Source organism: Helicoverpa armigera, chromosome 4 (assembly GCF_030705265.1).
Source record: "Helicoverpa armigera isolate CAAS_96S chromosome 4, ASM3070526v1, whole genome shotgun sequence".
NCBI lineage: Eukaryota > Metazoa > Arthropoda > Insecta > Lepidoptera > Noctuidae > Helicoverpa > Helicoverpa armigera.
Window position 1 is genome coordinate 6,406,845 of NC_087123.1, and position 14,710 is coordinate 6,421,554.

Below are 14,710 nucleotides of genomic sequence, written 5' to 3' on the forward strand. Positions count from 1 at the left end.
GTAATTTTCCACGTGTTGGTACTGATTATATCAATTTCGTTTGAACCAAATAAAATAATATGGAGTTATGAAGTTCTACATCGTAAAATGTCTACCCCTAAAATATGTCTACTCTAAAATATCTATTTTCAACAGTTCTGGCTGAAAATATCCGCGACATGGCCCACGGCCCTACGTATTCAGTAATAGATATTATAGAAGAGTATGTGGGTTATAGAACCCACATACTCTTTACATTCACATTTGGTTACACATAGGTGTTACAGAAAGAAATCTAACATTTACCTATAGCAAGTAAATTAAACATGACTTGTAATTAAAGCAGGCTCAGAAATAAGGACAAAAATAATATTATACTTAGTATATTTTTTGTAACCTACATTATTATATTACAGTAGTTATTGCCAAAACATAAAATATTATAAATATGACGATCATTATATAAATTAAACAGGCGAGGAATTCACTCGGTAGTTACATCTACTACTCTTACAAATACTTCGTACTCCAACTTCAACTTAGTCGTGAGGGCGTTTTCGACAGTATTTAAAACTTTTGTGCCCCTAAAACTGTAGTAAGAGCCAAACTTTTCACCATGAGGAACCTTCAGCGTTGGAGGATATCTGAAAAAAATACATTATTTTCAGGAAATATTACAGTGATACATACTGAGTATACGATACTTTTCTAAGTTTGTATTGACTTTCTAAGTATATCTTAGACACCAATGACTGAGTTTCGGATGGCACGTTAAACTGTAGGTCCCGGCTGTCATTGAACATCATTGGCAGTCTTTACGGGTAGTCAGTAGCCAGTAAGTAGTAAGTCTAACACCAGTCTAACCAAGGGGTATCGGGTTGAGGAGGTCAGATAGACAGTCGCTTCTTGTAAAGCACTGGTCCTCAGCTGAATCTGGTTAGACTGGAAGCCGAGCCCAACATAATTGGGAAAAAGGCTCTGAGGATGAGGACATACTGAGTGTACGATACTAGCTTTGTCAAAGTTTTCTTAATATTTTAAGTAAGTTATAATACAATTTCCACCATGTCGAGTATGAGTAAGCCAGGTCAATGACAGAGACAAACACATGTAAACAAAATAGCTCGAGGTCACCCTTTTATACGTTAATAAAACCCAATGCTTTATAAGGTACGAATTTGCGTTGTCATAACATATTATTTACACAGGATCGGATTTGAATGTGATGAAAAATAAATTAACACCTTTTTTGAACAATGAGTCACAATATTAGAGGGTAAACCTTTTGTTTTTAAAGTGAACTAAAAAGTTTTTTTGGTACATTTGTGTAAAAATACTAACATAACCTTTACTGATGCGGAAAACCAATAGTCATTAAAAGCAAATAGGGTCGGTATTCGGCTACTGAACTGTCATGAAAACCAACTCAAATCAAGTTATAAGATAGTAATTACTTACTGGGTCACGAATTCCGTTTGATTCATTTTAGGATCCAAGTATTTGCATTTAACTGCAATCTCCTTATCAGCGTACACCTTTCTGTAGTGATTTGCGCTTTCTCCATATTCATTACCAAAGATAAGATAAGACTCGTCTGATACATATCTGTCTACCAGAGACTTGATCACTTTGTGGATATAGGGATACCTGTGAGCATAGATCTTATAACCAATGTAATCGATTTTGTTTGGTTTCGATCCCGGTCCAGTGCCTGGAGGGCCCGGTGGTCCGGGTGGGCCGGGTGGACCATTAGGGCCATTGGGACCGTTCGGACCATTCGGGCCAAAGCCTCCGTTACCGCCGTTCCCACCGTATCCTCCGTTCCCGCCAAATCCACCATTCCCTCCAAATCCACCGTTGGGTCCGACCTGATGAACGTATCTATAGTCGCCGTCATCTTCAGGATATAAACCTTGTTGGTATATGTATGTGTATCTTCCTTCATCGCCGGGAATGTATTTGCCTTCATCTAAAGGTCTGTAGTATCCGCCATCATCGTACACTCGATATTTCCTCGGGTGGTACTTGCCATCATCATAAGGGGAACATTGTATAACAGCCCATAACGTTAACACAAATACCTGAAATTAATGAATATTCATTTGATTAGGTAATGACTGAATGCATTTAATTAACTAATTTAAATACGTATTATTGTCTAATGTCATAGCATTAACGGGGCAGGTTTGTGTTCAATATCATAAATAATGTATAATTTTACACTCGAATCATCTATGTATTATTAACTCATATCAAAAATAATATTCAATTTAATTAAGCAGTAGGTAATGTCATTAAAAGAAAATCAAAATAATGTAAATTTTCTTATATTCGCATAACTTTTTTCCAAATATGAGATACGATAAAATCCACAAAAAATGTACCATGTATTTTTTAAGGTCGTAAAAGGGCTTAACTTTTTTAATGAAATAAATCTATTAAGCATAGTACTAGGTCTGCAGGCCAAAATTTGGCCCGCAAGCGACACGAAAGTTCCACCCCTTTAAAATAACTTGAAAGAAACACCCAGTTTGAAAAAACATATTCGTGGGCTCTTTTGATCAGATAATTACTATTAATGACTATTAATATAATTAATATTTCAATACGATAAACATCAAAATAAGACAACTACTTAATAAATTATGATTTAAAAGTAAAATTCACTTCGCATGTTAATTATGAATGTTAAGTTGAATGAACAGGTACTTACAAATTTCAGAGCCCTCGTCATTTTCACCAGAGAATGCACCAGCAGCAAATATTTTGTCCTGCCGCCTTGCTTACTCCGCAAATGTTTTAGCTCTGAAACTAGATCAAACAATGTGTCATAGGTTAGCACCGCGTTGGAAATACATTTATAGTATCAAAATCATCTTCTTCAACATTGACATTTAATTAACATTTAAATTAATAATAAATTTTATTTAAAACGTACCAAAAGTGGAACAGAATCCTTAAATCAAGTTGCGACGAGGTCACATAAAAACATTAGCATAGCTTTTATATAGTTCCGCAGAGACTAGGATGAGTTACATTAATCATTCACTTTTGCACTTGAACCTTGCGTTTTTATATAAAATATATTTGAGTCACTAACTGAGCAATAGCCGTGCAGTTTCGAGACGACCGACTTGCAAGAGAGTCGTAATTTTCTTATGGAATGTTTGAAGATCCACTTCACACGTTGATTTGCATAAAACAAAAATGATTAAAATGCAACAATATCGTGCCCACCGCGCGCTAAACACATTATTCGATTTACATCTAGGTTCTTGACTTGCTTGACTTAGTTGACATACAAAATCTAGTTCGTTCGTCTTTAAGTAGGTGTTGAGTGGGATACCTACGTGCTATACTGACTGCCTCCTATACCGACAAATATGTAGTAAATACCAACTTTATTGTGCAATTTGCACTTTTATTTGTAAAACTACTGTTTACGTAAGAACATGATGTTCTCGGCCTTTATAGGAATGCATATAGAAATTGCCCATATTAGTACGCTTGCGTTTTCCTTTCTGAAATAGGAAACTTGAAGTTGCATCTTCATTGCCACGTTGTTTTTGCTTTAGAAAAGGATTCGAAGTTCACTGAAATTATAAATTTACTGTTTCCTCCATATACCGAGGTTATGAAAGTTGTGATACTTTTTTTCAACAATGATTGTAAATTGTGACTGCTCAAGAAAATATCATACAGTAATAGCTACTAAAAATCTTCGCATTTAAAATGGTACTAAGTATGTACGATTCTCCTGACAGCGCCGAATATGTCCGTTTGTGCCTATCATATGCATTGAATACTCTTTATTAATTTAGGAGTCTTCATATAATTGCAAAGTAAGAATAGAATCCGGACACAATTACATTCTAATTTCAAAATATAAACATTCATTAATTATGTAGGGAACCTTCTCTACGGAAATATACTTGCTCGTGCGAGCCTTTTTTTTTCTTTTGTCATATAACCAGTTCTGATACTTTCGTCACGATTTGGCGCCGGCTGGATTCTCTTCAAACTTAGTAAGGGCTCAACAGTGACACATCTTAAGCTCCAATAATGAGGTCAAAGGCCTCAAGTTGTCAGCAGTCATCCTCAACACAATATTGGGAGATCCGGATTCCGATACGTATGTAACAGATTTCAAAATGCAAAAGATAAAAGGGATTAAGTTACATAATAGCACCATTTAGTATTCTATAACAATAATTTGTTCGACATCTATATATTTTTTAATAGGTACTAAAATATAGCGCCCTGCCCACCCCGGTAGCTTGGGCCATGCTCCAGAAGCTATTTTTATAAGGAACAGAATTTTTATACTATTAAAAGTTTTGGGTTAATCAAATATTAAAGAATGTAATAATTAGACTCATAAATGAATGCAGAATGGTACAAAATAAATATGAATACATTATATAAACAGCTACCTACGATTTTATTTTCTATTTAAAAATGAGTACCTGTTAGCAAAGTTTTTTTTACAGAAAACCAGAACCCATAAACAAGTGTTACAAATATTAGTTTCTTTTATTTACGCTGCGGGTGGCCAAAAAACGTTAATTCTAAGAAAAACATGACCTTCTTACTACGAACGACCTAGTGATAAAAAAACATTATTTACTACAAGTCGGTGTTGTGTTAGGTCAGTATCAGTATTATTTGAAATAATACGAGTTATACAGTAATAGATAAGGTATTCTCATAGTACATACTCAACTTTCAATCTATTGTCTTCACTGACTTATTACTTTGATTTAAACTATATTTTATTAATGCAATGACATAAAATTACCTAACTGTAGAACACAAAGCAAGACACATTTTTTGTAAGATACAAACATACACATAAAACATTAACATAAGTGAGAGATCTCACCGATAGGTATACAAAGGTAGAAAACGCCTAAGGCGTTAAGTCCGCCACTGTACTGCTTGTACAAGAAGTATTTTAAATAAATAAATAGGTTATATCTACGTAAACACTCAGTCAGTCCCATCCGGGTTCACTGGAATCGACTCTAGTATTGACGAAAAAGGGCTAGGATGGTGATAATTTTGAAAGTTCTATTCCATGAAAAAAATACATAATAACAAGGGTTTGTTGTACCAAAATTATAAAATCGCCTTTAAATAGACTATACTACATTACTTATAGGTATTTTATTACAATTCAAAAAACTATCCATTTAGTGATAAAAAAAGCTTTTAAAAATAAAATATCAAGATGAAAACATTGATTGAGAAATTAAGACCAGAAACATATTTTATGGACCACTTTTTATACCCGTTATTTCTTAATGGGTCAATAGGCCAGGTGATTATTATACCTACTTTAAAATATTCAATTATTTAAGCGCCAATATAATCTGGGTAATAATACCAAGTGTGTATACAAACCCAAAATATTTCATTAATGTAAACAATTTAATGTTTAGGTTTTAACTTTATTTTGGATCATAATTTATAACTTTGATTTAGGTAAATACCGCATCCTGTTAGAATTCAAAGAAAAAGATTCAGAATTACATCAGCCGTTTTGTATTTGACCTTAAAAATATAAATCAGACCTTCAAAATATATAGAAGAGCTATTGAAAAAGAACTGCATTTGTATCAATTGCTGAAAAGTTCCCAATGCAATGACCATTGGCGATTTTGTGTAGGTACATTGTATAACGCTTCAGTATCATGTTACCATTGAATAGAGGGATTAAAATAGAAGATAATTCCTTGTACACTGATATTAACATAAAGTAGTTTTGCTTACTCACCTTGTCCCAAAACAGTTTACTGGCAGGCAATATCTTGATGCCTTATATCCCTCAAAGCTTAGCATACACATATGCAAAATATATATTCGTGTTCCTAAATACACATTGCAGAAACAAGTTTAGTTTAGGTCGATAAACTTTAAGTATAAAAAAATTATAGTCGATAAATTCAATGTACCAAGAGGAAGTCATGTACTAGTGATATTCGATCACACGTCAATGACCGAATGACTAAACGGTGCATCGAAAAAACATTACTAATTTATGTGCTGTAAATTGTTATTTAAACGATAATTATAATGTGTATCCTATAATTAATTGCGCCTAAATAATATTTGTGGCTGACCCAAAATAATTTATTATGGGTACATGATAATTGAGTTAAATTAATTCATTAATTGGCAATGAGGATCTTATGGCCGCCCACTTATTAGAATCTATTAACCACTATAAGATCCGTAAGGGAAGATAAGGATGCTTATTTTACTAATTTTAATATTTAATAGATGTCGCGTTGCATCCATAATCGAAGGTCACTAACCGAAATGTCAATATTTTAAGGGTCTATGTCAACTGTTCTGTAACACGATACAGTTCTACTTGTATTAACATAGAAACAAATAAGTTATACGTGAATTAAGAATTAAAAAAAAAATATAAACCAATGGAATAAGTTGACCATTGCGTGTGGTACACTCCAAAAATGTTTAAATAAAGTTCTTTGATATATGTATATAGGTATTTTTGTAAATGAGGTGTTTGACAATCAACGTTTGTGCTGACATCTGTTGACAACCGAAGACATCTCTCAAGCTTAATGCAACAAGCCGTTTAGGCTCTAAACTGTATTGTTTAAAATGCTCTAGACTCGAGACTACGTAATATGCACAAATTAAATAAAAGACGTTGATCTCCCTTTGGCGCAGTTAGGTGCAAACATAGATTTGCAAAGGACTCAGTCCGCTGTAGGTTGTATGGATACGTAAGTTATCAGATAGTGAAGGCTTCTTAGACTTTACTGACTGAATCCGGTACGTGTTTCTCCGTTGTGTTATAGAGATGCGGCGGCTCTTCCAAAACCTTGGCTTGCTCACTAAAGGGACGCCAGTGGAAGACAAATAGGTACAGTATCGAGACTGGACTATTGAACTTAACATTTCTAACTGGATTCAGCTGACTACCAGTGCTTTACCACCTCGTTGGATGGCAATGCTTAATTTTTTGACCAAAATAAAAACCAGCCTTTGGGTCATTTGAAATGTCAGTAAGTCGCTTTGCCAGATCTTTATAAAGCACATAAAACCCATTTTTTATACATTTATGAACATGTCGTAGTTTACCTACATCATGCATTATGTAGGAACCATATTCTTAACATTAAATTTTTCATTTAAAAGCATCCTATGGCTAGTTGGGAGTCTGTAATCGAATTTAGTTGCGGACGAGATCTTGGGTTCGATTACCTGGTCGGGCCGAAATCGCTTTGTGGGTTTCAGAAACTTTCATAAAAGGAGTTCAAAGTCTAGAAGTTGGTGATTGATACTGCATTAGAGAGAGCATGTCATGTCGGTTCTGCGGCTGATCTCTCTCCTGTCGTGTCGGATTGCCGACCCATCGGCCTATGAGAGTGAGGGATTGAGTGCAACTACGTCAAGTGATTGTGCGCTATAGCATATGTCCTGAGCAGCTGGATTATCTCCTGATATGGGAATAGCCGCTGATGCCGATAATCAGCTCAGATGCTATTATAAAAATTTCTAATTATATATATCAGTTATGACTATCCATACACTTTTCAAATAAAGATTCAGCACTTGTCAGCTAATTATAAACATTTTAAGATCGTCGAGTAAACTTTTGGTTTCTAAGCTGGTGGACAGAGACCTTTACATTGTGCATTAATTAAAAGTAGACGTCGCACCCAAAATGACGCACTCAATTTTTATGGTCATTAGAGTACCTTGTTGTCTTTGAAATGGACAGTGAATAACAGTTTTATTTAAAAACTTGCTGCTGATGGACTATCATTTTCGATTTTTATTGATCGTTATCAGTCAGATCTGACCTCATTATATTCCAACTGCATAAAATACTGGAGGCCAGCATTTTTGAAGGTTTTATCGTAAATTCTCCCTTTGCAGATTGCAAATTGCCATACATGTATGTAAATATTATGATGTTGCATCTTGCATCCCACACTGCAATAATATGTGATGAGAGCAACCTGCTACATTACTAAGTATGTCATAATAAGTAATAACAAAATAAACATGAGTTTATCCATAAACCTGAAATAATATTTGAAACAATTTAAAAGAAGAGAAAGGAATAAATATTTTAAGTCTTTAACTAATAAATTGCGTAGACGCATGATCATCCTAAAGAGAATATAATTTCTAGTCAAACTGACATGGAATTACGAGCGTTTTTGAATAACTAGTAACCTAATAAAGTAGTATCGGGGATAATTATCGTGTTTAGCAATAAATAAAACAAGCACGGTAACAAGTAGCATCTTTATTATACTTATTTAGAACAGGTACAGAGTATGCAGAGACTTATATCCCCAAACTTATGAGGAACCATTGGACTAGATTTACTTGGGAATGTGGGCTCCTGAGGGCACGAATCCATTCTCATCGGCGGTGTAGTCTACTCTGTAGGTGACACCATCGGGGCCGACGTACTCGAAGAATCCCTTAACCCTGATACCCTGGTTTTCATTGTCGATCTGCTCCAGTTTACCGGCTTCCTCAGCGAGGATCTTGTTCTCGGTTTCATAGAGGTAGTGGTAACCTTCGGGGTTAACATCACCCTCCTGACGGATGATACCGTATTTGTATTCGTAACCTGAACCAGCGACGGAGGCGGAGACCTTGCCGGCGCCAGAGGCAGCTCCGGATCCTAGTCCGCTTGAGAGACCAGATCCGAGACCAGCGCCGCTTAAGACACCAGAGCCGCTACCAGATCCGCTGCCGCTGGACTTGTCACCAGTGTAGAAACCTCCGGCTGAGCCGCGGTCTCCACGGTCACCGCTATAAAATTACCATTGAGTTAGGAACAAAACAAGAATCGTCACAAACTGTTACATATTAAAATGATCCTAATTAACACACATTAATATTTGATCTACCCATCATTTCCTGGTCATATAAATTATAGGTTGTAATTAGCATAGTCGTTTCGTGGAAGCAAGTTTTTCCTCAATTTTTATTCTATATTATCTATACCTATTGTCACTATTAATAAAACGTTTTGTCTTACTTGTAAGCACCGCTGCCATCAGGCTTGTAGCGGCCAGCATCATCGTTGCCGTTGTAAGCGCCGCCGGGACCGCCCGCGGATCCGGCACCGGAGTAAGCTCCGCCGGGACCTCCAGCAGATCCGGATCCGGAGTAAGCACCACCGGGACCGCCCGCGGATCCTGATCCGGTGTAGAAACCACCGGCACCACCACGGTCACCGCGGTCGCCGCTACGTCAAACAAGAATACATTAGAAAAAGGTTAACAAGAACGAGTAATTAAGATGTCAAGGTCAGGATGGTATCAACTTTCGTTTTCGTTAAGGGTACAAAATAATGGCAACATTTCCTACGATTGGTCACCTGGTGTCTTCGAATAGAATCATATAATTTTCAGTAAAAACTTTAGTTTTCATGCTGGCCCTTTTAGTTATTTTCGCGTTTTATTAAATATCGTAAATTAATTCACCCTTTTGAAAAGTGAGTTTCTAAGGTTCTTCTACATTTTTCATAATCATTACCATGTCGTAATTGCCATCATCGATATTATATTTCTGAAATTTACTGAAACCACGCTACGATTTCACGTTTCCGATTAACATTGCCTTCAAGTATACTATTTAGGTGCAGGAGTAATTTCTAACAATATACTTTTAGATTACATTCTGAATAATTTTGAAAGCCTGGGGGGATGATGATGATTCTGAATGATTTCATTGATTACATTTCTCGAAATATTGAATCATAAATATAACTGATATAACAATTCAAAAATATTAATTTTAGGGGGATATATTATTTACAACAAAAACCTAATAAATAAAATGATAATACTCCACTTACTTGTATTTTCCAGAGTCGTCAGGGACGTATCTGCCAGAGTTGTCGTAGCGGCTAGGATCGTAGCGGCCCAGGCTGTCGCGGCCAGAAGCGTCGTACTTCGGCGCTACGGTGGTGTAGTACCGAATAGGCTTGAAGGAGTAGGGCGACGGGGTCGTGGAGAACAAATTGTACCGCCGAGTGGTCGCGAACGAGAACGGACTGTAGGGCCTGGATAATAAAGTTTCATGTAAAATAATGCATTTTGTGCTTTGTAGCGTTTAGCGTAAAGCTCATTTTTGCTCTTTATGTGTAGAATTTGGTTAATGAGAACAGTTATCTTTATTATTGAGTGTGTTTAGAGGTATAGTGTCAGCCCTTTCATTGATGACTATAAAGTCATTAAGGTACGTAAAAGTGCTGTAAAAATTAAAGTAAGCTTTTTAAAAAATATTTTTTCAGTGTTGAGTTTTGGTTAATATGCAATTGTTTTACTTGGCTTTTTCCTTTTTAATTTTCCCAGCACTTTTGCACTTAAAAGTATATCTAGTTCAACGTACTTTGGTAAGTCAGCCGCAAGGGCGACTGTCAGGGACAGACACACCACCTGAAACAAACAATAAATAGTTTTAACCACAAGCACCACTAATCATTTAATTTATATGTCACATAAATAATAAAAAATCAAAGAACGGACGCTAATATCCTCATAAATTAAGTTAATACTTTATAATAACTGTTAAACTTTATTAACACGTAATGTCTTGATTACTAATTACACCACAAAGACATGCACTCTAGATTTTAGCAACAATGTCACGACACTTGACACTTACCAAAAAGACGCGCATTTTCGTTGTTATCAAGCGGACTTAACTACTTGAATGTGCTCTTCTATAGATCAATGCCTATTTATACCTTTTTTATCTAATTTTATAATGTTCCTCTGTCCAGTTCGTCTCATTTATAATGTGGTGTCTGACGCTAATTCATTAGCACAGCGTTTCTCAATCTTTGGTGATCGTCTTAATTGATTATTTCAGTAGGCTCCTATCGGTTTACGGATGAGATCTCTGAAAAATATCTACACTCTGTCTGCCAATATACCACCATTTCTAAGACATTTCAGCTATCCAGAACTTTCTTTATTTAGATAGTCAATACCGTTGTATTGATTTCATTTATTGAACATCATGTACTGCCCTGAAAATTACTATTTGATACAAGTAGCTAGTGTTAAATAATTATTGTCACTGAAAATAAATCATTTTTAGTATTTTTATTATTTGAAATACACCAGTTTTGGTACTGTTACTGCGAAATAACTAAGTTTGAATTTTTTTTTTTTTTCAAAACTTCGACAAACGGTATTTACAAGGTTCAAGTCTAGGTGTGGTGCGTAACGAAGAAGTCTTTGCTGACATTTACGATTCATCTATACATATAATAAATCTGTAAAAAAACTGTGTCTGTACATTGAATATATTAAAAAAATAATAATCTATACATATAATAAATCTGTAAAAAAACTGTGTCTGTACATTGAATATATTAAAAAAATAATAATTGGGTGGGGTTTAGAAACAGTAATGGAGCACAAATCCAAAAAAAAATTCTGTCTGTATGTCTGTATGTCTGTATGTCTGTATGTCTGTATGTCTGTTTGTTTGTACACGCTAATCTTCGGAACTACTGAACCGATTTCAATGATTTTTTCTTTGTTGTGTCAGTATTAAGCCTGGTCAACATATAGGCTATAATTTATCTTCGAAACTTGAAGACCTGATGCAGAACACCAACAGACCAACAAAACTATAAGAGATACAAAAATGGTGCCATGGCAAAAATTGTTTCATATGATGAGCATTTTCAGCTGAGATAATAAATTTGAAGATCTGGAACACCTGATGTGGAACCCCAAGAGCCCAGCTTCTCTATACCATATACAGGTATGACGTTTTAGCAAAAGTTGTTCAATTTGATAAGCACTTTCTATTGACTTATACAAATTGAAGATCTAAAACACCTGATGTGGAACTCCAGGGGCCCAGCTAGACTATAGCATATAGAGGTATGACGTTTTAGCAAAAGTTGTTCAATCTGATAAGCACTCTCTGTTGACGTATAAACATCGAAGATCTGGAACACCTGATGTGGAACTTCAAGAGCAATACTACACTTGAAATGTATAGAAATGAATGATATGAAATAGGTATGGTGAATCAAAAAAAGTAATTAGTCCGTCTTTTAGATAACCCTAAAATAATGGACACGTATTTTGTCATTTCTCTCTCACACTAACAAGACAATAACGAAGATATAACACGCTTGAATTTTGTGTTAAGTCACTCCTTAGTACAAATTTTACATACCTAGACGTGGCGTCACGAGCCCCCACTCTCCGAATTTGTTGCATTATATATATATTATTATTATTTTGTATGTCTCTTCCAGACCTCGGGACTACAGAATTCCGAATTTTCGGGAGGCAAACGTGACGCCGAAGCCAACATGCTGAAGCCCTTTCGAGACAACTTTAATGAAATGGTGACACAAAACCGACGATTATCCCTTTATACACTATAGAAATGAACCCAAGGACAATCCCCGGTGGACGTCGTTAAAAAAAAAAGTCAATCCTCGGTTCTGTGCTATACCATTGCTAACTGTGGATGAATACTACTGGGGCTATTGTGATGGGATGCTAATGGACTAGGAATGGGAAACTACGGGAACTATGGCACCTGCCGATGACAATGTATTAGATACATGTAAAAGTGGCAGGTGGAGACTAGGAGGGCAACAGGGACATGAGCGGCTGAAGTGTGAGGATAACTCGGCGGATTTCAAACGCAGATTACGCGCTCCCTGTGGGTCACTTACCACGAGGCACCTATCCTCCGAGCAGGGCTACTAACCCTGCTCTAGCGATTCCACTCTGGACGGTCAAGCCAAGCCAGAGGCGTGAGACCTACCCCCGTCATGGTTCACTCCGACCGGCCAGAGATGGGGGACAGTATACTCTCCCTGGAGAATTCAGTATATATTCCTCGCGGGGTCGCTACTCCCCGTCATCAGCCTCAAATGCCCTGCGGTGCTTATATCTCATTATTATTGTCGTTATTATCTCAAGTGCCTTTGTCCCAATTATGTTAGGGTCGACTTCCAGTCACGATGCAACTGAGTACCAGTGTTTTACAAGGAGCGACTGCCTATCTGACCTCCACAAACCGGTTAACCGCTCAACCCTACGCCCCTTGGTAAAACTGGTCAGATTTACTGGCTTCTGACTACCCATAATGACTGCCAAGAATGTTCAATGACAGCCGGAACCTACAGTTTAACATCCCCTCCAAATAACGGTCATTGTTATCCAAAATGGGTAGATAACGTTGTGGGTTGCATTGTTACATCTATTTTAGTTTATAATGCCTGTGTTCACTATTTACAATGTAACTGTTTGTTGTCTCTTCCCAATAAAATAAAATATCTCAGTAAAAAAAAAAAAATATACATATATAGAAAGTACATACGAACTTAGAAAAGTTGCATTGGCAGGTACTTGCCAGACCTGGAATCAAAGACGCACGCTCATACTTGAGAGATTGGTTCTCTACCCACTAAACCACCACAACTTCCACTAAGTCATCACGACTTTGTCGTCTCAGTAACATTTAATGTTTTTTTACGTAATAATACGTGTAATATTTTTGCCACACACAACATAAATGCGGACTAATTAGAATCACTACTTTTATCCCTATGGTCACGCCTATTGCGCTTCAGTTCTCAGCGTTTTGTTTAGTCTGCTGTGCTTTTGCCGTTGAAGTACAAAAATTAAATATATGGAACGTTTCTAATGGCTATGCGTATTCCGTTGTTTACAAGTCACTGGCCCTTAAAATTCAATATCAGACCATTCAGATCTTTGATTTTGCTAACCCCGTCGCTGGCATAAGGAACAGGATCCGCGTACGAAGTCGCGGGCAGAAGCTAGTATTGTAATAAATATTGTCACATTTACAACAATGTAAAGGTTTTTTTAAGCCTCCAGCTAAACTGAATTAATGGTTAGCCAAACATTTTTTATAAAAAAGCTTACGTTTTATTTCATTTGATATAGCTACAATTTCAGATTAGCTTTCTGACGCAGATTCTGATACTTTGATGTATGATAACGTGTAAACACATAATTTGATGTATTTTTGCAAACCAACTTAATCAATATTTTTCATTTTCAACTAAGGAAGAAAATTAGATGACGCAAATATTTAGGTAGCCTCGTTAACGGAGTTTCAGCGATTGTTCACTTTTTTTAAATAATTTCAGATAGCGTATTGTGCCTGAAGACACAATCATGTCAGCATTGTTTAGTAAATAGATAGATACTCATTTTGATTGAAATAATACTTTGATGTACTTACAATTTCAGCAGCGCTTAATTTTTTAAAGTTAAGTTTCTTGGCTTTTGTGCGTATTTGTGGGGTTATTAAATTTCGGGTATTAATTATAATTATTGGTAGTAGATTCTAACATCGTTTAACATAAGCCCTGCCATTTCCCAAGTATGTCACCCAGCCAGTCTAACTAGATGCGGTGTAATATCAATATTTTACTGCAGGACAGTAAGTGATGATAATGTTTTTAACTATGACCGCTTATTTAACAGCTATAAATCTTTAGTAGCCCATTCGTTAAGATAAACATGATAGTGCTAAAAGTTATTAAATTAATCGTTTTGAAATATCATATACAAAAATATATTTTAAATTTTCAGGAAAGCACACATTTCAAAAACTTTTTAATTATATCGTCGAAAATCAGCCTATTACTGTTATAGAAGAAAAATACACATGTTTCTAAAAAAATTGCAACTCATTCTAGACTTTGAGA

At 35.9% G+C, this 14,710-nt stretch overlaps 2 protein-coding genes across 2 annotated transcripts; both read right to left on the reverse strand.

The window, feature by feature from the left end:
• Positions 1-346: 346 nt before the first annotated feature.
• On the reverse strand, positions 347-3,273 carry LOC110384109 (collagen alpha-1(XVIII) chain). The gene is made up of 4 exons (XM_049847168.2): positions 2,918-3,273; positions 2,693-2,790; positions 1,438-2,060; positions 347-623 (listed from the first exon to the last, which is right to left on the reverse strand). Exons 2-4 carry the CDS (start codon positions 2,711-2,713, stop codon positions 464-466), a joined length of 804 nt encoding a protein of 267 aa, XP_049703125.2. The 5' UTR covers positions 2,714-2,790; positions 2,918-3,273; the 3' UTR covers positions 347-463.
• A 4,983-nt stretch (positions 3,274-8,256) lies between these two features.
• Positions 8,257-10,763, reverse strand: LOC110384186 (larval cuticle protein LCP-30). Its single transcript, XM_021345332.3, has 5 exons — positions 10,654-10,763; positions 10,378-10,424; positions 9,842-10,048; positions 9,020-9,229; positions 8,257-8,790 (listed from the first exon to the last, which is right to left on the reverse strand). The coding sequence occupies exons 1-5, from the start codon at positions 10,666-10,668 to the stop codon at positions 8,352-8,354; spliced, it is 918 nt and encodes a 305-aa protein (XP_021201007.3). The 5' UTR covers positions 10,669-10,763; the 3' UTR covers positions 8,257-8,351.
• Positions 10,764-14,710: the final 3,947 nt, after the last annotated feature.